At 50.1% G+C, this 26,290-nt stretch overlaps 1 protein-coding gene across 3 annotated transcripts in view; it reads right to left on the bottom strand.

Annotated features, from left to right (window-relative positions):
• SDK2 (sidekick cell adhesion molecule 2) overlaps window positions 1-26,290 on the bottom strand; it is a 273,344-nt gene that overhangs the window by 66,427 nt on the left and 180,627 nt on the right. For all 3 annotated transcript variants that reach the window (XM_027974022.2, XM_042256446.1, XM_060395037.1), the window contains exons 11-18: window positions 25,949-26,116; window positions 24,958-25,060; window positions 13,183-13,359; window positions 12,775-12,911; window positions 12,106-12,253; window positions 7,839-7,979; window positions 5,930-6,111; window positions 4,548-4,663 (exon numbers count right to left, since the gene is read on the bottom strand). In XM_027974022.2, the coding sequence (XP_027829823.1) occupies window positions 4,548-4,663; window positions 5,930-6,111; window positions 7,839-7,979; window positions 12,106-12,253; window positions 12,775-12,911; window positions 13,183-13,359; window positions 24,958-25,060; window positions 25,949-26,116 (1,172 nt within the window). The remainder of the gene's footprint in view (window positions 1-4,547; window positions 4,664-5,929; window positions 6,112-7,838; window positions 7,980-12,105; window positions 12,254-12,774; window positions 12,912-13,182; window positions 13,360-24,957; window positions 25,061-25,948; window positions 26,117-26,290) is intronic.

The raw sequence follows: 26,290 nt of genomic DNA, 5'->3' as shown, positions 1-26,290 counted from the left end.
CCACAGTGTTGATATTACTATTCTGAAACTGTTGTGGGTGTCTGTGGGATCAAGTAGGTCAGTGATTCTTTGGTGTGAAAAGAATTCGATTTTTACTATGGAGAAAAGAGAGAGAAAAGACCCATGAGATTATTTTAAAAGAAATCTGAAAGTCCTGAAACTGAATTGGAAGTATATGTTTTATCTTTTAAAATAGTATTTTTCAGTTGTCCATCCACAGAGCTTCAAAACAACAGTCAATGCTAGAACCAGGAGCATCCCCATTGCTCAGATTCTGGTATCTAACTATCATTTAAAAGAAACAAGGGTTCCCTGAAGATGTGGCTGATCCCAGGCACGCTGCAGGGGAAGAAGATAGTTTGGGGCATCCTGTCGTACCAGAGAGCAAGGAAGCTACCAAAGACTCCTGGGGCTGGGACTTCCCTGGTGGTCTAGCGGTTAAGAATCTGCCTGCCAACGCAGGGGATGCAGGTTTGATCCTTGGTTCGGGAAGATTCCACATGCCTCAGATCAACTGAGCCTGTCGCCACAATTCCTGAACCCACGTGCTGTTAACTCCTGAAGCCCGTGCACCTAGAGCCTGAGCCCAAAGCAAGAGAAGCCACCACAGTGAGAAGCCTGCACGCAGCAGCAAAGACCCCACACAGGCGAGAGAGAAAAAGAAGGTGCCTGAGCCCACAGCAGGACTCAGCAGCTCGAAGAGGCAGGCGATGGGTCAGTCTGGCATCAATAAAAGTAATAACAGCAGTGGCTTGAAACATAACAGACGTATTAAAAATCCCTAAGGACATAATAATACTAACAACAACAACAACACGGATGCCTCCTTCTGCCCCCATCCAAACTCATCTATCACCTTAGAAGATGCTGAGGAACCAGTTCATTCCTCTGAAAATTGTTAACTTACGGAAAAGACTTACCATGCTTTTCCTAGATGAACTAAAACTTCAGGTAACCAAAAAGCTGTTAAGGGAAAAATTCTTTTTCGGGGGGAGGGGGTGAGGGGAAAGTATTTCAGCTCATAAATTGAGACAAAATCACAACATTCACGTCTCCTCCTTTTGCAACCCCTACTGAGATAACGGACCACACAAGGACCATCAGTGGCCACTACATCCTAGAAAGAGAGACAGTCGGATGCTTTGCCGTCTAATGAAAATGCACAGCACCATCTAGGAAGTAATATTTTGAAAAAAGATATTCAAGCCTGAATCTGATCAAACGTCTCATCCTAAATTCCAATTTACTGCAAATATACTGTTCAAAGGAATAAATTAAATGACCCCACAGGGATGCAATCAGCCGATCCAGCCAGGCTGTGGAAAATTCTATACGATAAATGACTAAGTTTCTTTACAAAATAAACTAAAAAGGAGAAAAAGGGGGACAGAGAACCCGTGGACCAACTGAAACCTAGAAAACGCCAACCAACTGCAGCTGTGTGGCTTTCCTTTGGATCCTGAGGCAAATAAACCAACCAGTAAAGGAAATGATTTGGAGACCAGGAGATTTGAACACTGACTGGGTATCTGATGCTATTAAGGGGACCATTGATATTAGAAGGCACCATAATGAGAATGTGGTTACTGTGGTGAGGTTTTAAGTAGAGACTTTATAATGTTTCTCTGCGGGAATATGAACGGATGAAAGGATACAATACCTGGGATTGTCTTAAAAATATTCTAGGACAGAGGCTGGAAAATAGAGGGAACAGGGCTTCCCTGATGGTCCAGTGGTTAAGAATCCACCTTCCAATGCAGGGGAAGCGGGTTCCATCCCTGGTCGGGGAACTAAGACCTCACGTGCTGCAGGGCAATTAAGACCTCACGCAGCCATGTAAATAAATAAGAACAAAATAGAGGGAACATGCTGGGCCATGTGCTGGTAACTGTTGAAGCCAGGGTGCGTTATGGTTTTATCTAGTCATTTTAGTTTCCTCTCTAACTCTGTAGATGTTTGAAATTTTTTCACAATTCAAAGGGGAAAAAAGGTCCCTTCTTACTGAAGGATGGAAGAGATAAACACTGCTTTTTTTTCTCCCTGTGACACTGAAGGTGGAAGGAGCAAGAAGCAAAATTCCCACCTGTATCATCTGCACTTGGAGAAAATCAGTTACAGTCATTATTTGACAATTAAATCACATGACACTATTTTTAATACAAGGCAAGGTGTAGGCTCTGGAGTTGGAATCTGAGCTTTTCGGTTACTTTGAACAAATTACCTGTCCTCACGCCTCAGTTTCTTCCTCTACAACATGGGGTGATGGGAACGTCCCTGGTGGTCCAGTGGCTGAGACTCTGAGCTCCCAATACAGGGAGCTGGTCAAGGAACTAGCTCCCACGTGCCGCAACTAAGAGTTCACACGTTGCAACTAAGACCCGGCACAAATCAATGTTTAAAATAAAATAAAACGAGGGATGTTCCTGGTGGTCCAGGGGTCAAGACTCTGTACTTCCAATGCAGGAGGTGTGGGTTCGATCCCTGGTCAGGGAACTAAGATCCCACGTGCTGCACGGCCAGAAAATAATAAAAATAAAGAAATGCAATGGGGGTGATGATAACAAGCCTTCCTTCTTAGGGCTCTTGTGCACCTTGCCCAAGACAAGTATGGGAGAGAAGCCCATACTGCCTGGCGCTAGAACGTGCCCTGTCTAAGCACGAGCGAGTCTTCCTTACCTGTTTTTATGCTCCAGCTATTTGGCCTCTTCCTTCCCGCTGACTTTCAGGGAGCAGGGAGTGGGTGCTGTGCATTGCCCAGACCTGGAAGTCAGGTGGGCCTCTGTAGCCCCCTCTCTGGCACATAATGGGTCTTTGCACTAATTGTCCTGGCCACTGAGCTGGTCTCCTTGGCCCTCTGGGAGCCATTTGCCTTAGAAGTTTGCAGCCCAGGGCTCCCCAGGGTGGAAGGAAACTTAGAGTCAGCAACAAGAAGCTAATTGTTCCCAGCTCAGCTCCTCTGCACGATTCGAGCCTCCCCCTTCCCTCCCCTGCCGCCCCCCAGAGTCCCAATTAAGAGGTTTCTCCAGCCAGCCAGCACTGTCGGTGAGAGCTGCAGCCTCGGCCCAGGAAGGCCGGCTCGGCCTCGGTGATGCACCTTCCCGGGAGGAAGATGCCACAGCTGGAGGGTGTCCCAACCCAGACCCTCCCTCCTTTTTGCCGTCCTGTGCCAAGTCACTTCAGTCATGTCCGACACTGCGGCCCCATGGACTGTGGCCTGCCAGGCTCCTCTGTCTGTGGGATTCTCTAGGTAAGAATCCTGGAGTGGGTTGCCATGCCCTCCTCCAGGGGATCTTCCTGACCCAGAGATGGAACATGTGTCTCACGTCTCCTGCACTGGCAGGGGGGTTCTTTACCACTGAGCCACCTGGGAAGTCCCTCTCCTTGGTTCACCAGCAGAAAAATTCTCTCAGTGATTTAATCTCAGTCTCTTCCTGTCCACCACCTTGACCTTGAAGCAATAAACGCTGAGACTGCAGGTCCTAGAAACACTCTTGGTTGTTGCACATGGGTGGTTTAAGAATGTTCTGGAAGTGTCTGCGGTTACTGCCAGGTCGCCAGATCCCTGGCCTCCAAGCCAGAGCCCGAAGTTCTTTCCCCTGCACGACTGGCTTCCTGGTGACACGTGTCACCACCCCCCGCCCCCCGTGCTGCCTGCCTGCGTGAGAACATGGAGAAGGCGGCCGTCTGCACACCAAGGAGACAAGCCTCAGACAGAACCAACCCCGAGGACCCCCGGATCTCGGCCTTCCCGCTTCCAGAACTTTCAGGGGATACACTTCTGGTGTTTAAGCCGCCCAGACCGTGGTGCCGCGTGAGGGCCGTCCACGCAGCTAGTCCACTTCCACTCCTGTTTCTAGCGTTTCCCTAAGGCCTGTTAGGTGTTTGCCATTCTGCTCAAAAAATTACAAATATCCTCATTTAATCCCCACATAGCCCCAAGGAATAAAAATTAGCATCATTTTCATGCACAAATGAGGGAACAGAATGTATCTTGCTTCCCCAGCAGCTAGACGTGCATAGAGTCGGGCTCAGTAAATATTTACCGAAGGAAGGGTGCTCAGATGGACTATCACACTGGTCCAGGTTGCCGGCGAGAGGCAGAGCCAGGACTCTAATCCAGGCTCTGAGTCCTAGTCCAGCCCTTAAACACACTGCGGGGGTCAAGTACAGTCCAAGGACTTGCACGCTCCCCTTAGCTCACGGCTCAGGGGTAAGAAGCGCGTTTTAGATTTTTCTGATAGGGCCACGGCTCTGCGGAGGGTCTGCACCTGAAACAAACCTGGTTTTGTTTCTAACCCAGTCTCACTGAAACTGCGCTGTTGCACCTGGTCACAGACAGGTCAAGGTCTGTGCTCCCCGGGGCCTGGATGTGGACTTGGGGACAGCCCAAGGCCCTCTGCCTTGATCACGTACATGTCTTCTGCTTGGCCTGAACCGGTGATTTCAGAAACAGCGGGGATGCCCTCCTGCACCCTCCAGCTTCGCTCGTCTCCAGCCCGAGTCCTCCTTGCAGGCTTCCACCCCGGGCCAGGAGAGACCTCACGTACCTTGTAGCCCTGGTTGATGCCGTTGATGAACTGGGGGCTGGGGGCATTCCAGGTGAAGCGGATGGTCGTGGAGTTGGTGGCTTCGGCGTGCACGTTGCCCGGAGGGACTGTGGGGACTGGGGGAGAGTAGAGAGGTGGGGGTGTGGGTGGAGGGGCCACTGTCTGTCTGTCTGTCTGGCCCAGGGAAGCAGAGGAAACACATGAGGTTTGCAGACATAGCTTTATACTGCCCCCCCCCCCCCCAGCCATGGAGACTTGAGATGCTCTCTTGCTGTAGATTGCCTGTGTGCTCAGTCGCTAAGTCGAGTCTGACTCTTTGTGACTCCATGGACTGTAGCCCGCCAGGCTCCTCTGTTCACGGGATTCTCCAGGCAAGAATACTGGAGTGGGTAGCCATTCCCTTCTCCAGGGGATCTTCCCAACCCAGGGATCGAACTGGCGTCTCCTGCTTGGCAGGCGGACTCTTTACCACTGAGCCACCTGGGAAGCTTCTGTAGATTAGTTTGGGTTTAATAAAATCGGTCTGGCCCATTTCACAGGATGCCCATAAATACAAGTGATGAATCTGAAAATGCTCAGGGTGGTTTTTAGGTATGATGCTAAATGTTAGCTGTTTCATGATCCAGTTAATGGGAAACTTCGCAGAAGGTCCCTGTGCCCCTGAAGCCTCTGCCTTCATCACACCCACCCTAACCTCTTCATCTTCTCCTCCATCCTCCCGCCCTACAGGGTAACTGGGCACAGTGTCCAATAGCCTGCTGCTGCTGCTAAGTCGCTTCAGTCTTGTCCAACTCTGTGCGACCCCACAGACGGCAGCCCACCAGGCTCCCCCGTCCCTGGGATTCTCCAGGCAAGAACACTGGAGTGGGTTGCCATTGCCTTCTCCAATGCATGAAAGTGAAAAGTGAAAGTGAAGTCGCTCAGTCATGTCCAACTCTTAGCAACCCCATGGACTGCAGCCCACCAGGCTCCCCCTGTCCATGGGATTTTCCAGCCAAGAGGACTGGAGTGGGGTGCCAGTGCCTTCTCCGGTGCAATAGCCTGGGGCTGGATTAAACGGGTGACATGGCTGAGGCGGTCAGGACTGGCGCTGCTGCTGCTCGGTCGCCCGGTTCTGTCCGACTCTTTCTGACCCCATGGACGGTAGCCCTCCAGGCTCCTCTGTCCATGGGATTCCCCAGACAGAGATACTCTAGTGGGTTGTCATTTCCTTCTCCAAGGGATCTTCCCGACCCAGGGATCAAACCCAGATCTGCTGCACGGCAGGCAGATTCTTTACTGTCTGAGCCACCTGGGAAGCCCACGTTAGGACTGGGCGAGTATAGGATCCCACAGGCACAGAGCTTGGAGAAGGAGAAGCAGCGGGCACTGTGCCCACTCACCCCCCTGTAGCGTCCACTCGGTGACTTTGCTGCTGTAGACGCCCAGCCCGGCGCTGTTGTAGGCGGCCACCTCGATCTCGTAGTTGGTCCAGATGATGAGGTCCTCGAGCAGCAGGTTGTTGACTTCGGCATCCGTGATGTTCTTATACTGGTACCCGACAGGAAGCCCGGCCAGGCAGTACCTGAGGAGAAAGCCAGGATGCCAAGGGTGAGAGTCAGCCTGCGTGGCCCCGTGTCCAGGAAACTGTGATGGCGGAAATGGTCCACATCGGGTAGCTGCTGGGCACCTGAGATGTGCTTAGGTGCAACTGAGGAATTACATTTAATTTAATTTCCTCGTCATTTAATTTCTTTTTATTAATTTAAATAGTTGCAAGAGACCAGAGGCTACCCTACTGGATAACACAGGTCTAGGGGATGTGTCTGGACTACTGTTTTTGATGGGGGAGGAGGACGTTGGTGGGATGGTTAACAGGATGCTGAGAGCTCCTGGGAAGATCTCACTGGTTTCAGCTTTGTGGGGTCATTGATGGGACAGTGGTCTCCAAACTTTGGGCTGATTTTCCTTTTTGCTCTAGGAGAATGGCTCCCTTTTTTGACAGCCACTCACTTTGCTGGAGACAAAAGTCCTGAGGCTACCTGCTCTACCAAGTTCCACCCTCCACTGGGAAGAGAACACAGGGCGATAAAGAAATGGGATCTGAACAGGCACATTTTGGAGGATGGATAGCTTACGGGAGAACCACAATGCCCATGTACTTTCGATTCTAACTATTAGGGAATTAGAGGCCCCAGGTTACTCTGAGGCATCACGAAGCCCCACATCAGCGGTTCTCAAAGCCTTAGTGTGCGTTAAGGACACCTGAAAAGCTTGTCAAAACACAGCTTGCTGGGCTCTCCCCAAAGTTCCCCATTCAGTAGTTCAGGGGTGGGACCTAAGAATTTTCATTCCTGTCTAGTTCTCATACTGACACGGCTGGTTCAGGGACCACACTCTGAGAACCGCTGCCCTTTAGTCACCAGAAAACCCACAGCACAATTAACTGACTATGGAGTAGCCAAACCAATAATAACTTTTTCCAAAATTAGGGGCTTTCAATGCTGTGAGTGTTCAGGAAAGAAGTGTATGGGAAGTTGCCCAGCATTTCGCAACCAGCCCGAGTTCAGAATATTGATAAGAGTTCTCAGTAGTTTCAAATAACAGGCCCAAATCTTCTTTTCTGAACACCAAATTTTAGTTACAACTTAATAATATGCTTTTAGGTTACCAATAAGGAGCCTGGTGGGCTACAGTCCATGGAGTTGCAAAGAGTCAGACACGACTGAACGACTAATACCTTCACTTCTTCAAAGTGTCCACAGTTAAACTGAAAAATAAAAGGCTATAAAACTGGGCTTCATTTTGCCATAAAGACCAAAGAAAGGAATTCCATGTTTTTTTTGGCCGTGCCATGCAGCATGTTGGATCTTAATTCCCTGACCGGGGATCAAACCCATGGCCCCCGCAGTAGAAGCACAGTCTGAACCACTGGACCGCCAAGGAAGTCCCCAGATTTCCACGTTTTAACCATTCTTGGCCAAGTAGTTTACCCACTGGGGAAACCTGGCCTTGGAGAGTTGCCTGTCTCCCTATAGCCCTGATGTCTGACAGACTTGCCCATGCATACAGCCTTAAGGAGACTTCACTGTAGCTCCTCTCTCACCATTCCTATTGGATTCCGAGGCTCTCACCGCTGGAAGTTCTTCTGGATGTCTAGCCTCAATCCTTCCTAGTGTAGGGTAGGCATTTCTTGTCTCGTCCTTGTTAGAGAAGGACCTGCCACGAACCTGCTCTATTTCCCAACCCACTCCCAACCCTCCCCGTCTCTGCCCCCTTCTCCCCTCTGCTGTCCTTGGGGTGGATGCCTACCTGATGATGTAGCCCTTGAGGATGCCGTTTTGGTGGTTCTCAGGGGGCGGCTGCCACTGGATCATGATGGACTGGTTGGTCCGGCCACTGGCGATGACGTTCTGTGGAGGGGCTGTGGGGGGCTCTTCAGGAAGGGAGACCCTGGAAAATACCAAGGACGGACAGGTCTTTTCACTCCTTGTCTCGACGGCAAACACGGAAGTTTAAAGGGATATGAAGAGACCCCACCCCTACTCAGTCCCTGCAGACTCTGCGCAATTGCTGTGTGCCTTTGGGCAAGTCATTTAACCTCTCTGAGCTTGTTTCTTTATCTGAAAAAGCAATATAATAAAGCTCCATTTGTCTGCTTTATAAAAGTGGTTGAAGCTCGAACGATGCAATGTCTTTTCAAAACACTCCCTGTTGGCAAATTGTTGTTCAGTCGCTAAGTCACGGCAGACCCTTCGCGATCCCATGGACTATAGCCTGCCAGGCTCCACGGGGTTCTCCAGGCAAGAATCCTGGAGTGGGCTGCCATTTCCTCCTCCAGGGGATCTTCCCGACCCAGGATTGAACTTGCGTCTCCTGCAATGGCAGGTGGGCTCTTTATCACTGAGCCACCAGGAAAGTCCCTGGAAAGCACCAGATGAGTGTATTTTCTGTGCAGTCGAGGGACCCAGGCCTCGGTTTCCCATTTGTCAAAGAAGCTGCCGTTGGGTCTGGTGGAGGTCATGAGTGTTTGAAAATTTTAGAAGTAGAAGTGTTTAAAACACTCACCTCCCTGTTACCAGCTGGTGGTGAACTCGAAACAGGCTTCCTTCACTAACCAGCTGGACCTTGACCCGGGTGGGGCAGGCCGGGTATGGCAGAGTTTGAGCCCTCCTCCGACCCCATACCCTGAAGCCCGGGGCCACTACATCTTTCTCTGGCATGGCCTGGCGACGCGGCGTTCCACCTCCGTGGATTTTTCACATAACTGACAGGCATCCGCGAACAATAAGAGTTAATTATTTCTGATGATGCCTTTCCCTGTTTGTTTATTTTTGTGTGTGTCCCAGTGGATAGCTTTTCTAAAATGTACCACACCCTCCCATGTCTTTGTGCAGCCCGGAGTGAGGGTAATTTAAGCTTTTGCTGTGTGACTCAGGGCCCTTAGGATGCAGATTCAGTAGGAAGATGACTCAGTGTTACAAAGGGAAGCCTGAATGACTGGAGAAGTTATAGCATGGTTTCCCTGCACTGCAGGGCTTCCTGTTATTGGGAGTTCGTGGCTCTGGAAGGTTGAGTCTGTGTTTTATTTGGTTCTCGGCACCGCCCCTCATGGTCCAAACGTGGCCTGGCCCACAGCAGATGCTCAATATACAGTGAATGAGGGCTCTCCCTGGTGGTTCAGTGGTTACAAATCTACCTTCCAATGCAGGGGCGCAGGTTTGATCCCTGGTTAGGGAACTAAGATCCCACATGCCCCAGGGCAACGAGGCCCATGAGCCACAACCACTGAGCCGGTGTGCTCTGGAGCCCTCATGCGACAACTCGAGAGAAGCTTGAGGACTGCCAGGAAGGATCCCAGGGCCACAACTAAGCCCTGCTGTAGCAAGAAAATGAAAAGAATAATTGCAAAAAAAAAAACCCCAAAAACAAAAAAACAAAAATGGTGAATGACTAAATCTCCATGCCACTTCCTCCCCCTGCTAGAGTGTCACGCCTCAATGGCGTCTGGCTCGTAAAAGCCAGAAGGACTCAAATTCACGGGAACTGCAGGGAAAACCACAATGACGGATCTAACCTGGGTGTGGGGAGGGGTCTGGGTACACATTTGAGAGCAAAGCGCATTCATGGCTCCCTTAGCAAAGATTATGACTGCTTATTTCTGGGCTCTCGATTCTGCTCCATTGATCTGCATGCCTATTTCATTTCTGTGTGTGTGTGGCTGTGCTGCCCGGCTTGTAGGATTTTAGTTCCCTGAACAGGGATTGAACCCAGGCCATGGCAGTGAAACTGCTGAGTCCTAACCACTCAGGGAATGCCCTGTGTGTCTCGTTTTGGAAGAGTGGCTGTGTTGGTGACTATAGCTTTGTAGTATAGTTTGGAATCAAGGAGTATGATGCCTCTGGCTCTGTGCTTTGTTCTCAGGATTGTTTTGGGTATTTGGGTATTTTTTGTGGCTCTATCCAAATTTCAGGATTGTTTTTTCTGTTTCTGTGAAAAATACCATTGGAATTGTGATAGGGATGGGATTGACTCAATAGATGGCTTAGGGTGATACGGACATTTTAACAATATGAACTCTTCTCAGTGGGGAGAGGACAGTCTCTTCAATAAATGATGTTGGGAAAATTGGAAGTCCACATGCAGAAGAAGGCGACTGGACCCGTATCTTACATCCATCACAAAAAAACTTTTTTAACTTGAAATGGATTAAAGACAAACTTAAGACCTGAAACTATAAAACTCCTAGACTAAAACGTAGGGGGAAAGCTCCTTGGCATTGGTCTTGGCAGCTATTTCCTGGATATGGTACCAAAAACACAAGTAACAAAAGAGAAACAAATAAGCAGGACTATATCAAACTAAGAAGCGTCTGCACAGCAAGAGAAACGACAAGATGAAAAGGCAGTCTACAGAATGGGAGAACATATCTGCAAACCATATATCTGATACTGGGTTAACATCCAGAATATATAAAGAGCTCATACAACTCAGTAGCCAAAACCTAAACATCTGAGTAAAAAAATGCACAAATGGGCTGCACGGTTTTTCCAGAGAAGACAAATGAATGACCAATAGGTCCAAGAAAACATGCTCAAGATCACAAATCAACAGGGAAATGCAAATCAAAACTACAGCGAGGAATCACCTTACACCCGGCAGAGTGGCTATTATCCAAAGACAAGAGATAACAAATGTCGGCAAGGTGGGGCTAAAAGGAGCCCTTTAGGCGCTGCTGGTGGGAAGATGAATTGGTCTAGAAACTATGGAAAACAGCATAGAGGTTCCTTCCGCCCAAAATTGCAAGCAGTACTACATACAATCCAGCCATCCATAGGACCTCAACAACGTATCTGCACCCCCTTATTCACTGCAGCGCTGTTCACAGTAACCAAGAGATGAAACCAACTTAAACGCCCCATCAAGGAATGACTGGTTAAAGAAGACGTAACATAGCTACACAATGAAGTATTTTCCAGCCACGAGAAAGAAACTCTGCCATCTGCAACAATACGGATGGGCCGGGGGGCACTGTGCTCAACGAAGGCAGTCAGCAGAGAAAGACAAACACTGCGTGACCTCACGGCTACGTGCAATCTGGGCGAGCCGAGCTCAGAGAAACAGAGGAGAGTGGTGATTAATAGGGGCTGGGGGTGGAGGGAATGGGGAGATGCTGTTCAGAAGGTGTAAACTTGCAGGGGTAAGAGTAACCAGTTCTGAGGAGAGAATGCACGCCTGGTGATTATAGCTAATGACACTGTATTATCCCCTTGGAGGTTGCTAAGAGAGGGGATTTAAAATGTTCTCACGACAAAAAAGAAGCGGTAATTATGTGACAGGATGGGGGTGTCAGCTAACACCACAGGGGTAACCATTTTGCCATATAGGAGCGTGTCACACCACACTGCACGTCTCAAACTCATACTGCTTCATGCCCATGATATCCCAATCCATCTGCAAAGAAGCATTAAAAAAAAAAAGAGCAAAGCACACAGCTCTGGGGCATGGGATTGGGGGTCACTGTCACTCTGACCGGATGTCTCCTTTCTCAGTAGAGGGCGCTGCTTGCCCTACCGGGATCTAGGTGGGTAGATATGTGCCTCCTACATATAAGTAGGTATTAGAGTGGATGAACTATGTTGCTGTTCAACTGTCGTCATTTAAAAAAAAAAGGCTTGTTGAAGGCTTCATGGGGTCTGAGCCATGCAAAGCATTGCACACGGAGGTCCAAGGGGATCCTTGGTGATTCTGGAACTTTACGTACACTTGGTGACGTGGATGTGGAGCAGAATGGGTGAGTGTTGGAACTTGTGTGGCTCACAGAGAGACGCACAGCTCAACCGGATTAGGGCTTATCCCTTGTCAGGCGCTGCTCACAGCCCTTCACTCGTAACGCCTGATTTTTTTCTGCCTCCCTGTGAGACTGGCGTCAGTACGGTTACCCCCGTCCGTCCGAGAGGAGCCACCAGGACGCACCTGGCAGCCGGGGGCCCCCCGCCACGGTGGTTTTGGCAGCAGATGGCCCCGCCCGGCCCCCACCCTCCACTGGAGCCCCCGATGCCCACCCTGCGCCCCTCACCTCTCCGTGTCCTTGCTGAACTGTCCCTTCCCCACGTCGTTGACAGCACAAAGACGGAACTGGTAGGACCGTGCGGGGACCAAGCCCTTGACGGTCACCGAGGTAGTTTCAGGGTCCACGCTGGCCAGGAGCACCGTCCAGGGGGCATCTGCCGGGACAGAGGGTGGAGGCAGAGGTGGGCATCTTTGGGGGGCATGCTTCCTCCTGCTCTCACTCCCTGCAGCGCTCCAGCCTCATACTTAATACCTCCCGCCCAGCTTGGTCCAGTAGAGACTGGCCATGTCACTTTCCTGGGTCCTCTTAGCCCGCGTGTCCCAGGCTTGGAGGGTACTGACTGGGGATGGAGCCGGGCTCACCAGAACTGAGATGCACTTGGCCTTCCTATCCTATTTCCCCCTCAAATTGATGAGCAAGCTGTATTTAAAACACCCTTCAAGTGATGCCTGCTAATTTGGGAGCTCACAGCTTGGGGGTGGAGAATAAGGAGAAATAAGAAGAAAACTAATGACCGGCGTCTGGGAGACTTCTGGGCGCTGGGCTCCGGGGCCAGCCAGTGCCTCACCCCGCTCCCTCATCACAGGACGCAAGGGAGGCGCACGCCGCGGCTCCGCACTGGGGAGCGGGCCGCCCTGCCTGCGGTGGGTGCGGGGTGCGGGCGCGGAACCTTACTGTTCTCGGACATCTCCAGGACGTAGCGGATCAGCGGGCTGTTGCCGTCGAAGGGCTTGGCCCACGTCAGGTTGATGGCCCTCCTCTCCGAGGTACTGAGGGTCGCCACGGGGTGCTCGGGGGCGTGAGGCAGCTGCCTGGAGGAGACAGGCGCGGTGGGCCCCCCGGGAGGTCTCGAGTCAGGGGGCGCCAGGACTCGGTCTGAGCCCCCGTGACGTCTAGCACTCAGCCCCCGGCCAAGCCTTGGGCCCTCTATCCAGAGACCGCGTGCCGGCTTTGGAGCCCAACCGGCCAAAGCCGTAACCCAGGCTCCGCGCCCTAGACGGCGGCCTCCCCGAGCTGGGAAAGGCCCGGTCAGGCCGCCCCGGCCCCTCGCTCCTGCGCCTCCGCGTCCCGAGGCGGGCTCACCTCACGCGCAGGTGGGCGCTGCGGGAGTCGTTGCCGCCGGCCGAGAGCACCCGGCAGGTGTAGGTGCCGATGTCCCCGGACCAGGTCTGCGAGATGCGCAGGGAGCCGCTGCCGTCCAGGCGGACGCGGGGGTTGCCCTCCGTGCTCAGCGCGACGCCGTCTTTCTCCCACACGTGCCTGAGAGGGGGAAGAGCTGCTCAGGAAAGAGAGGCAGGCGAGGTGGGGTGGGGGCTGCCGGCGGTGGGCTCAGCCCCGGGCAGGTCTGGAGCAGGGAGCTCCAGAGGCGGGCCCCAGGCCAGGGCGGGGCACCGACCGTCACGCCTGCGGCCGGGGTCTGGGGGAGCGGCTTGGGCCAGGAGCGGACCCACATCGACTCAGCATCCAGTGTTCACACCCTCAGTTCAGGTCCAGGTCCAGGCTGGTTGCTTCTGACCCGAAGCCACCACCAAGCCTCCCAGAGTGGGTACAAGCTATTCTCCCAAAGAGGTTAAAAGATTAGGGCTGGAAAAAGGATGAACGCGTCCGCCTAGACTACATTTGGGGATCAGTTTTATGAAGAGAACCATCACATCAATGCATCACTGTGACAAATTGACCTCAGTGTCCAAAAAAAAAAAAATCACTTTAGCTTTGGTCAGTCAGTACAAAGGGGGACTTGAGAAATTACACTCACGCCCGCGCCTGACAATGAGAAATGCCTGCTCTGGATTTGTTCTGGAGGAGACACTATAATTGTCATCAACACACACCGGGTGCCAGCTTCTGGGAGGACGCAGGGCGGCTGCCCCCCAGGGAAGGTGGATCAGGGCAACCAGGGCAGGGGCTGGGCTGGGGCACTTTGCAAATAAGCCATTAATGACTTAGTGTGGGGGCGGGGACTGTCTATACAGCCCTAGAACTCTCTGGGTTTAGGGAGGCTGAGATGGCTAGACAGAATGAGCGTGTACTATTTTTAACTTAGTTAAAAAAAAAAAGTCAGAAAAGTAGCAACCACAGATGAGAAAAGAGTAGGAAAAAAGGAGAGAAAATTCAACAGATATCCCCCGTTGTTGTTCAGTCGCTGAGTTGTGTCCGACTCTTTGTGGCTCCATGGACTGCAGCATGCCAGGCTTCCCTGTCCATCACCAACTCCCAGAGGTTGCTCAAACTCATGTCCATTGAGTCAGTGATGCCATCCAACTATCTCATCTTCCGTTGTCCCTTTCTCCTCCCACCTTCGATCTTTCCCAGCATCAGGGTCTTTTCCAAGGAGTCGGCTCTTCGCATCAGATGGTCAAAGTATTGGAGCTTCAGCTTCAGCAACAGTCCTTCCGATGGATATTCAGGGCTGGCATTTGAGGGTAAACCTTCCAGACGCCTCTCTCCTGGCCCCTGGGCAGTTACTACAGTGCTTCTGTGTTCTGGGCTTGAATGTTCCCTGGCCACTTACTGTTGTTGTGGTCCTGGGGATGTTTATCAAATGCGGTGTGCCTCACCTTTCTCACTTGTCATATGACAGAAGAAATACCATCCACCCCATAAGGTTGCTGTAAGGACTGTGTGAGTTAATATAAAATATTGGAGTAGTGCTGGAAACATGGTGATTGATAGAAGTTATAATATATGTTTCAGTTCAGTTCAGTGGCTCAGTCGTGTCCGACTCTTTGCAACCCCATGAATCGCAGCACGCCAGGCCTCCCTGTCCATCACCATCTCCCGGAGTTCACTCAGACTCATGTCTAGCTAGTCAGTGATGCCATCCAGCCATCTCATCCTCTGTCGTCCCCTTCTCCTCCTGACCCCAATCCCTCCCAGCATCAGAGTCTTTTCCAATGAGTCAACTCTTCCCATGAGGTGGCCAAAGTACTGGAGCTTCAGCTTTAGCATCATTCCTTCCAAAGAAATCCCAGAGCTGATCTTCAGAATGGACTGGTAGGATCTCCTTGCAGTCCAAGGGACTCTCAAGAGTCTTCTCCAACACCACAGTTCAAAAGCATCAATTCTTCGGCACTCAGCTTTCTTCACAGTCCAACTCTCACATTCATACATGATCACTGGAAAAACTATAGCCTTGACTAGACGGACCTTTGATGGCAAAGTAATGTCTCTGCTTTTCAATATGCTGTCTAGGTTGGTCATAACTTTTCTTCCAAGGAGTAAGTATCTTAATTTCATGGCTGCAGTCACCATCTGCAGTGATTTTAGAGCCCCCCAAAATAAAGTCTGACACTGTTTCCACATCTATTTCCCATGAAGTGATGGGACCAGATGCCATGATCTTCGTTTTCTGAATGTTGAGCTTTAAGTCAACTTTTTCATTCTCCTCTGTCACTTTCCTCAAGAGGCTTTTTAGTTCCTCTTCACTTTCTGCCATGAGAGTGGTGTCATCTGCATATCTGAGGTTATTGATATTTCTCCCGGTAATCTTGATACCAGCTTGTGTTTCTTCCAGTCCAGCGTTTCTCATGATGTACTCTGCATAGATGTTAAATAAGCAGGGTGACAATATACAGCCTTGACATACTCCTTTTCCTATTTGGAACCAGTCTGTTGTTCCATGTCCAGTTCTAACTGTTGCTTCCTGACCTGCATATAGGTTTCTCAAGAGGCAGGTCAGGTGGTCTGTATTCCCATCTCTTTCAGAATTTCCCACAGTTTATTGTGATCCACACAGTCAAAGGCTTTGGCATAGTCAATAAAGCAGAAATAGATGTATTCCTGGAACTCTCTTGCTTTTTCCATGATCCAGGGGATGTTGGTAATTTAATCTCTGGTTCCTCTGCCTTTTCTAAAACCAGCTTGAACATCTGGAAGTTCACGGTTCACGTATTGCTGAAGCCTTGCTTGGAGAATTTTGAGCGTTACTTTACTAGCATGTGAGATGAGTGCAATTGTGCGGTAGTTTGAGCATTCTTTTGCATTGCCTTTCTTTGGGATTAGAATGAAAACTGACCTTTTCCAGTCCTGTGGCCACTGCTGAGCTTTCCAAATTTGTTGGCATATTGAATGCAGCACTTTCACAGCATCATCTTTCAGGATTTGAAATAGCTCAACTGGAATTCCATCACCTCCACTAGCTTTGTTCGTAGTGATGATTTCTAAGGCCCACTTGACTTCACATTCCAGGATGTCTGGCTCTAGATGAGTCATCACACCATCGTGATTATCTGGGTCATGAAGATCTTTTTGTACAGTTCTTCTGTGTATTCTTGCCACCTCTTCTTAATATCTTCTGCTTCTGTTAGGTCCATACCATTTCTGTCCTTTATCGAGCCCATCTTTGCATGAAATTTTCCCTTGGTATCTCTAATTTTCTTGAAGAGATCTCTAGTCTTTCCCATTCTGTTCTTTTCCTCTATTTCTTTGCATTGATCTCTGAAGAAGGCTTTCTTATCTCTTCTTGCTATTCTTTGGAACTCTGCATTCAGATGCTTATATCTTTCCTTTTCTCCTTTGCTTTTTGCCTCTCTTCTTTTCACAGCTATTTGTAAGGCCTCGCCAGACAGCCATTTTGCTTTTTTGCATTTCTTTTCCATGGGGATGGTCTTGATCCCTGTCTCCTGTACAATGTCACGAACCTCATTCCATAGTTCATCAGGCACTCTATCTATCAGATCTAGGCCCTTAAATCTATTTCTCACTTCCACTGTATAATCATGAGGGATTTGATTTAGGTCATACCTGAATGGTCTAGTGGTTTTCCCTACTTTCTTCAATTTGAGTCTGAATTTGGTAACAAGGAGTTCATGATCTGAGCCACAGTCAGCTCCTGGTCTTGTTTTTGTTGACTGTATAGAGCTTCTCCATCTTTGGCTGCAAAGAATATAATCAATCTGATTTCTGTGTTGACCATCTGGTGATGTCCATGTGTAGAGTCTTCTCTAGTGTTGTTGGAAGAGGGTGTTTGCTATGACCAGTGCATTTTCTTGGCAAAACTCTATTAGTCTTTGCCCAGCTTCATTCTGCATTCCAAGGCCAAATTTGCCTGTTACTCCAGGTATTTCTTGATTTCCTACTTTTGCATTCCAGTCCCCTATAATGAAAAGGACATCTTTTTGGGTGTTAGTTCTAAAAGGTCTGGTAGGTCTTCATAGAACCATTTAACTTCAGCTTCTTCAGCATTACTGGCTGGGGCATAGACTTGGATTACCGTGATATTGAATGGTTTGCCTTGGAGAGATCATTCTGTCGTTTTTGAGATTGCATCCAAGTACTGGATTTCAGACTCTTTTGTTGACCATGATGGCTACTCCATTTCTTCTAAGGTATTCCTGCCCACAGTAGTAGATATAATGGTCATCTGAGTTAAATTCACCCATTCCAGTCCATTTTAGTTCGCTGATTCCTAGAATGTCGACGTTCACCCTTGCCATCTCTTGTTTGACCACTTCCAATTCGCCTTGATTCACGGACCTGACATTCCAGGTTCCTGTGCAATATTGCTCTTTACAGCATCGGACCTTGCTTCTATCACCAGTCACATCCACAACTGGGTATTGTTTTTGCTTTGGCTCCATCCCTTCATTCTTTCTGGAGTTATTTCTCCACTGATCTCCAGTAGCATATTGGGCACCTACGGACCTGGGGAGTTCCTCTTTCAGTATCCTATCATTTTGCCTTTTCATACTGTTCATGGGGTTCTCAAGGCAAAAATCCTGAAGTGGCTTGCCATTCCCTTCTCCAGTGGACCACATTCTGTCAGACCTCTCCGCCATGACCCTCCCATCTTAGGTGGCTCCACGGGCATGGCTTGGTTTCCTTGAGCTAGACAAGGCTGCGGTCCTAGTGTGATGAGATTGACTAGTTTTCTGTGAGTATGGTTTCAGTGTGTCTGCCCTCCGAGGGCAGATGATATATGGTCACTGATACAGTATATTTTGAGTATAAATAATACCTGGTTGCCGGTGTAGAGCACAGGGAGCCAAGCTGGTGCTCTGTGGTGACCTCGAGGGGTGGGACTAGGGTGGGTGAGCAGGCATTCCAAGAGGGGTGGGATATATGTAGACGTATGGCTGATTCACTTTGTTGCACAGCAGAAGCCAATACAACATTGTAAAGCAATTATACTCCAATAATATAAAAAAACAATACCTAGCTATTCATCCATCCCGATTTTAAAGCTGCCGTTTCCACCCAAGACGATATCATAAATTCCATTTAATGTGACATTTCTTCACCATGGTTCACTTGGCTGCAGAGCACTTCAAATAATCATTCCTCTGTAATTGATCCTGTAATGATGGGCATCCAATCTACCTCCTTGTTTTCTTTTTTTTTTTTTAAATAAAATTTTTTTTGGCCACATCACACAGCGCGTGGGACCTTAGTCCCCAGCCAAGTATTGAACCTGGATTCTCTGCACTGGAGGCAGGGAGTCTCAGCCACAGGACAGTCAGAGAAGTCCCAAGCTCCTTGTTTTCTGATCTTACAGCTAATGCTGTGATGAACACCTCTATGGCAAAATATTTGCCACATTCTAAATCACTTCCTCGGGTATAAATTCTCAGCAGTAAATCACTGAGTTAAATGTTAAGGCTTTTTATACAAATTTTGCAAATCACCAGAAGTGATCACCGTCAGTTCATCTCTTTGACTAGAGAAGGATCATCCTCATGGGTACTGACAGGATAGGCAGAATTTTACTGAAGCGAATCTAGCTGCAGAGGGTAACGCCTGCTTATGAAACAACCTGTGGCAAGCAGACACACTCTGTCCAAGACGCCAGGCGTTAGGAAGCAGCCATCACTGCCTGCAGGTGCTTGTGCCAAAGCAGCTGAGCCTGAATCTAAAGATCAGCTTGTTCTTTAGTTGCTAAGTTGCGTCCGATTCTTTACAACCCCCTGGACTGTAGCCCGCCAGGCTCCTCTGTCCATGGGATTTCCCAGGCAAGCACACTGGAGTGGGTTGCCATTTCCTAACTCCAAGGCATCTTCCCAGCCCAGGAATTGAACCCACATCTCCTGCACTGCAGGCAGATTCTTTACTGCTGAGCCACCAGAGAAGCCCCCATGATCAATTACTTACATCTAATCAGAAATACAAGGGATAGAAGAAGAAGTGAGCCACAGCATGAAAAAGCTGCTGGCCAAATCCAGATGTGGGCTATTCTACAGCAAGGATATTCTGCAAATTATGGCCCACTGCCTGTTAGTGTAAATAAAGTTTTATTGGAACACACACACAGATACACACCCATTTGTTTACAGATTGCTTATGACTGCTTTTGAACTGCAGACACAGACGTAAGAAGCTGTGACAAAGCCTATATGGCCCTCAAAGCTTAAAATATTTACTCTCTGGCTCTTTACAGAAAACATTTGAGGATGTTTCTCCTATAGAACCCGGTTTGTCCAGCTTATTAAGTGCATGAAAACAAGACAAAAATGAAAACCAAAATAGAGACAAAAATAAAAAGACAGGGAGCCATGTAGAATAGAAGAGACACGGCAACTAAACGCAAGGGGGGGATCCTGTTTAAACCGTGAGTGAAACTAACTCTGTGTACAAAGGCTTTCTGAGACACTCATGGTGGCTGAAACACGGGCTGGTGTCAGAAGAAGCCAAGGAATTGTTCACTGTCTCAGGTGTGAGAGCGGACGTGGCTGTTATGTTTAAAGAAAAGTCCTTTCTAGTAAGAAATGCACATAGACATATCTAAGGGTGAAACTGCATTTTTGAAATTTGCTTTTAAAAGAGCTTTGCAGTTTAAAAAAAGCGTGGGGAACATTCACGAAACAAGATGGGCAAATGCGGATGGTTGTTGAGGCTGAGGGGTAGTCCAGAAGGACTGAGGATGCAATTCTCTCTTCTCTGGGGTATGTTTTAAAACTTTCATAAGAGAATGTTAAAAAAAAAGAACCCATCAGTCCTTTTAACTCAGGCGACATTTCTCCCCAAATAATCCATAAAGATATAGCTGGCTGTTGAGCAATTTTGATGAGTGGTTTTTAGCTTTAAGTAATATTAGATAGTCCTCAGGAAACAGAAGATGTGCAAAAATATTTAGTTATAAGGGCATTCAGAACGATATTTCCTAATATTAGCAGCAATTCAGAAATAATCAAATTACCCAGCGTTAGGGAATTGGTAAGATAAATTATGGGGCGTCCACACAGTGGAGGACGGAATAGTCATGTAATTGAGTTTACTCAAAAATATTTATTGACAGAACAAGAGGTTCGTAACAGGTTCTTCAGGGGAAAAGCAGAGAACACAGTGTTTTTAGTTTCTTCAAATGGCATTCAAATATTCCTGTCACTAAAGGAAGGAGAATGAAAGTGAAGTCGCTCAGTCATGTCTGACTCTTTGTGACCCCACGAACTGCAGCCCCCCAGGCTCCTCTGTGCATGGGATTCTCCAGGCAAGAGTACTGGAGTGGGGTGCCATTGCCTTCTCCAATGCATGAAAGTGAAAAGTGAAAGTAAAGTCGCTCAGTCGTGTCTGACTCTTTGTGACCCCACGAACTGCAGCCCCCCAGGCTCTTCTGTCCATGGGATTCTCCAGGCAAGAGTACTGGAGTGGGGTGCCATTGCCTTCTCCAGTGCGTGAAAGTGAAAGGTGAAAGTGAAGTCGCTCAGTCGCGACTTCGTGGACTGCAGCCCCCCCCCAGGCTCCTCCGTCCATGGGATTTTCCAGGCAAGAGTACTGGAGTGGGGTGCCACTGCCTTCTCCCAGACACCTCAGGGACTTCTAAAATTACTGAAGTCTGGGGGCCCGTCCCACCCCTAAGACTCCCCTCCTCTCACCTGGGCGATGGAAGGCAGACAAGGGCGGGAGATGTGGAAGTGGACTTGGTCACAGATTTTTGCCAATTTAGGGGGATGGAGGGACTGACTCTGCTCTCTCCTCCATCTAGAAAAGATTGTCCTAGATGGGTAAGTCCATCCTAATGCGAGGTCTCCTCCAGTAAACTGGAAGCACGATTTCTCATCTGTAGTTCACTGGGGGGCCTGGAATGTGGGCCTACAGCTATATTGCAAGGGGTCCCTGAATCTCTTTGTTCACAGGAATTGTCCAGAGTACAAATAAAATGTGCAAGCATTTCCCAAGTATTTGTAGATAGTTCAGTTCAGTTCAGTCGCTCAGTCGTGTCCGACTCTTTGTGACCCCATGAATCGCAGCATGCCTGGCCTCCCTGTCCATCACCATCTCCCGGAGTTCAACCAGGCCTACGTCCATCGAGTCCGTGATGTCATCCAGCCATCTCATCCTGGGTCATCCCCTTCTCCTCCTGACCCCAAGCTCTCCCAGCATCAGTCTTTTCCAATGAGTCAACTCTTCGCCTGAGGTGGCCAAAGTACTGGAGCTTCAGCTTTAGCATCATTCCTTCCAAAGAAATCCCAGGGTTGATCTCCTTCAGAATGGACTGGTTGGATCTCCTTGCAGTCCAAGGGACTCTCAAGAGTCTTCTCCAACACCACAGTTCAAAAACATCAATTCTTCGGCGCTCAGCCTTCTTCACAGTCCAACTCTCACATCCATACATGACCACAGGAAAAACCATAGCCTTGACTAGACGGACCTTAGTCGGCAAAATAATGTCTCTGCTTTTGAATATACTATCTAGGTTGGTCATAACTTTTCTTCCAAGGAGTAAGCGTCTTTTAATTTCATGGCTGCAGTCACCATCCGCAGTGATTTTGGAGCCCCCCAAAATAAGGTCTGACACTGTTTCTACTGTTTCCCCATCTATTTCCCATGAAGTGATGGGACCAGATGCCATGATCTTCGTTTTCTGAATGTTGAGCTTTAAGCCAACTTTTTCACTCTCCTCTTTCACTCTGATCAAGAGGCTTTTTAGTTCCTCTTCACTTTCTGCTATAAGGGTGGTGTCATCTGCATATCTGAGGTGATTGATATTTCTCCTGGCAATCTTGATTCTAGCTTGTATTTCTTTCAGTCCAGCATTTCTCATGATGTACTCTGCATAGATGTTAAATAAGCAGGGTGACAATACACAGCCTTGACGTACTCCTTTTCCTATTTGGAACCAATCTGTTGTTCCATGTCCAGTTCTAACTGTTGCTTCCTGACCTGCATACAGATTTCTCAAGAGGCAGGTCAGGTGGTCTGTATTCCCATCTCTTTCAGAATTTTCCACAGTTTATTGTGATCCACACAGTCAAAGGCTTTGGCATAGTCAATAAAGCAGAAGTAGATGTTTTTCTGGAACTCTCTTGCTTTTTCCATGATCCAGGGGATGTTGGCAATTTGATCTCTGGTTCCTCTGCCCTTTCTAAAACCAGCTTGAACATCAGGGAGTTCACGGTTCACGTATTGCTGAAGTCTGGCTTGGAGAATTTCGAGCATTACTTTACTAGCATGTGAGATGAGTGCAACTGTGCGGTAATTTGAGCATTCTTTTGCATTGCCTTTCTTTGGAATTGGAATGAAAACTGATCTTGTTTTTTCATTCCAATTCCAAAGAATTTGTAGATAACATTTTAATAAATAAAACACCAAAGTCTTCCTTAATTAACAGAGCTTTTTGTTACGATAAAAATTTTCAAGTGACGGATGCTAAGATGATAGTGACTATTTCTGTAAGTGTCTGAGACCCACAGCTGTGTTCTACGAGGGTAATGTGTGGGTTCTCTTGGAAGACATTTTTACAGTTGGTATATTAATGTTTAACAACACTCTGATAAACCCCAGGATAAGCAGGTTCTGGATTATTTGATGGCCACGTTCTAACCACACCTACGTGATTTCAGGGCTCACGTCCGTGTTCGTGTGGTACCACACGATGACTGTCCAAAGGGCCGATGTTCACTGTTTAATGAGGTGTTTCTTTAAGTGGGGCCTGAGTCAGAGCCTCTGAGAAGGGGTGTGGGGCTAAAAGTCTAGTCTCCTTGAATGTACGCTGGTGCAGCCACCCTGGAAACCAGTCGGGAGGTTCCCTATGAAACTAAAAATAGAGCTAGCACATGCGCCAGCAATTCCACTCCCGGGCGCATATCCAGACAAAACTCTGCTTCAAAAAGATGCCTGTGCCCTAGTGCTCACAGCAGCATTGTTTACACCAGCCAAGACACGGAAGCAACCTAAATGTCCATCAACAGGAATGGATGAGGAAGACGTAGTGCATATATCCAAGGGGACACCGCTTGGCCCCAAAAGAGAACTTAACGGTGCCATTCACAGCAACGTGGATGCGATTAGAGGTGGTCATACTAAGTGAAGTAAGTCAGAAAGACAAAGACAAATATCACACGATGTCACTTACGTGTGGAGTCTAAAACTTAACACGAAGGATCCTGGCTATGAAACAGGCACAGACTCAGGCATAGAGGGGGTAGACTGGTTGCCAAGGAGGGGGGCGGTGGTTGGGGGAGGAATGGAGTGGGAGGCTGGGATTAGCAGATGTAAGCTTTTACACATAGAATGGATAAGCAACAAGTCCACTGTATAGCACAGAGAACTATATTCAAAATCCTGTAATAAACCATAACGGAAAAGAATATATTTTTTAGAGAAGAATGCGTGTCTATGCGTAGAACTGAATCACTGCTGTGCACCAGAAGTTAACGCAACACTGTGAATCAACTGTACTTCAGTAAAAATAAAGGGAAATGAGGCAAATATAAATATCAAGAAATAAAGCCTAGTACCCTTGGCTTCCTGGGGTCCCACCTGGCACGGCCCTACGGCCATACGCCTAGTGGCCACCAGGTGGCGCCCCAGGACGCACTCGGGTCCCACGCGGCGCAGCCGAGACTCCAAGGGGCGTCCCTCACTGCCCGGCCGGCCAGCTTCCTGCCAGGGGCTTCAGCGGTGACGTTTCCCATAGAATAGAACAGCACGAGGGACTATTTATTTCTATGGACGCAGTTACTTTTTTTTTTTTTTTTTTTAAACACAGCATCCAAAGCTCAAGAGAGTCTGAAGGGGCTATTTTCTCCCAGTTCTGGCTCGGAAACCTTGCCCAGCACAGCCCAGGAAGTGTCCCTGTGCCCCGCCTGGCGGGTTCCCAGCTTGCAGGCCTGTCTTGGCTGCTCCCCGCGCTCCCAGGCCTCCCCAGGGGCTTTCCCGGTTGCACCCGGCTCCCTCCAGGCTTGCGAGGTCTGGGCTCCCATGGAGGACGGCAGGGGCAGCCCCTGTCTGGGCCCTGGGCCCCTCACGAGCATCTCACTGGGGGTCACCCCAGGGCCCTCCACTGCCCCAGGCATGTCAGGACCCCCACGCCTCTTCACCAGACCCGTCTGCTATCCACAGGTGGGGAGAGGGTCTAAGATCTGTGGGCGAATGCTAGCAGTGGGGTCCCGCGCATCTCAGAGCTTCCGCGTCTCCCCAGACAGAGGCTTCTTCCTCTCCCGCTCCCTAAGGACCCCGCCCTCTTTCCTATGTTTCTCCAGCTTTCACCCCCTCCCCCCACCCCAGGCTGCCCCCTGCAACTCAAGCTGGCTCAGTCTCCAGGCATGTACTTCGTTGCTGTTCCGTTGCTCAGTCGTGTCGGACTCTGCAACCCCATGGACTGCAGCATGCCAGGCTTCCCTGTCCTTCACTGTCTGCTGGAGTTTGTTTGGAGGCAGGCCCATTGAATCGGATGGACATGCTTTCAATCATCACATCTCTGCTGCCCCCTTTGCCTTTTGCCTTCACTCTTTCCCAGCGTTAGGGTCTCTTTTGGGCCGTAGGGTCCCCAGGTCTCAGTCCTGAAGTGAGTCTGTACGTGGCTGCTCCCTGACCTCCACGGGCCGCACTTACCTCCCTGCATGGACACTCAGCCAGCAACCAGCAACCCCCGAAAGCTGCCCCTCCCCTCTTGCCTCCAAGGGGCCTCGGCCGCAGGAGTACCTGACGGTCACTCGGGGGTCGTGGGTCACTCCGCACACCATGGAGGCCTGGGTGCCCTTGATGACGCTCTGGTCCTGGGGGGGCCTGGTGATGCGGGTCCGGGCTGAAAGACAGCGGGGAGGTGGCCTGGTGGGAAGGTGGACAGGTGGGCCCTAGGCGGACAGGTGAGATGCAGGTGTGGTGGGGGGTCCTTCCGGTGAGCTGGGCCCCTGCGGCTGCGCTCTACAGTGGACTGGTCCACCACGGCGAACATCCCAGAACACTAAGAGCCACGGGAATTCTGGGAAGTGATGCTCATAGCGGGGCTCTTTTAATTTCGTGCCCACGGGATGGACAAAGAAATAGACGCCTGGGGAAGATCATGGCCGTGCTCCCCGGGGTCCAGCCAGGGTAAAAACAGGACCTCTGGCTCTAAGACATCGCCCACCAGGCCCCTGGCACTCAGGCTAGGAGGGTGGCCCACCCCTCCGTGTGGCGCCAGACCCCAAGGGGCAGGAAGGGGCTTGGGAGCTTCCCCCAGAGCAGGGGCCAGGAAACCATAACCTGGGGGTCAAGTCCGACCGGGGGCCCGCCTGGGTAAATCCCCTCCGTGCTGGCACCCAGCCACGCCTGCTGCGTTCAGCACTGCCTACGGCTGCTTTCCTGATGAAACGGAAGAGTTTGTGGAGCTGTGACAGAGACTGTCTAGCCCACGGGGCCTGAAATACTTCCTCTCTGGCCCTTTCCAGCAGAAGTGTGCGGATCTCTGCCCTAAGGCCTACGCGCACAGCTGTCTTCTCTCTGCTCGGCAGGAGCAGCGAGAGCCCTGCCCACCCAGCACTGCCCTGGGGACCGTGACCTTCCTGCTCCGTCCTCTGAGCTCCTCTGTCCAGGTCTCAGGACCATGTGGGCTGGACAGACAGGTGGACGTGGGGCCGCTGGGGCTCATACACGCTCAGTGCACGCTCACACACAGGCGTGGAAAGGACCCCGGCCCGGCCTGGGCACTCACCCCACACCACCAGGTCTGCCGAGGCTTCGTCCGCCCCTCGCGAGTTGGTGGCCAGACAGGTGTAGGTGCCGGCGTCGGAGATGTGCGTGGGGCTGATGAGCAGACTGCCCGACTCCAGGAGTGTGAAGCGCGGCAGCTGGACCGAGCCACTCGCCAGAATGCGCTCCCCTGGGGGACATGGGCACGGGTGGGCTCAGGCTGCCGGCCCGCTGCCCCCTGGCCACCCCCTGGCATTCGGCCATCACCAGGGGCCTGGACCACACCTCACCACTCCCCTGTCCCCCTGTCCCAGGGTGAGCCCCCAACTTTAGGAAGGCCAACTGCATGTCCCCTGGAGGGGGC

Source organism: Ovis aries, chromosome 11 (assembly GCF_016772045.2).
Source record: "Ovis aries strain OAR_USU_Benz2616 breed Rambouillet chromosome 11, ARS-UI_Ramb_v3.0, whole genome shotgun sequence".
Lineage (NCBI taxonomy): Eukaryota > Metazoa > Chordata > Mammalia > Artiodactyla > Bovidae > Ovis > Ovis aries.
This window is presented reverse-complemented; position numbering and strand designations above follow the sequence as displayed.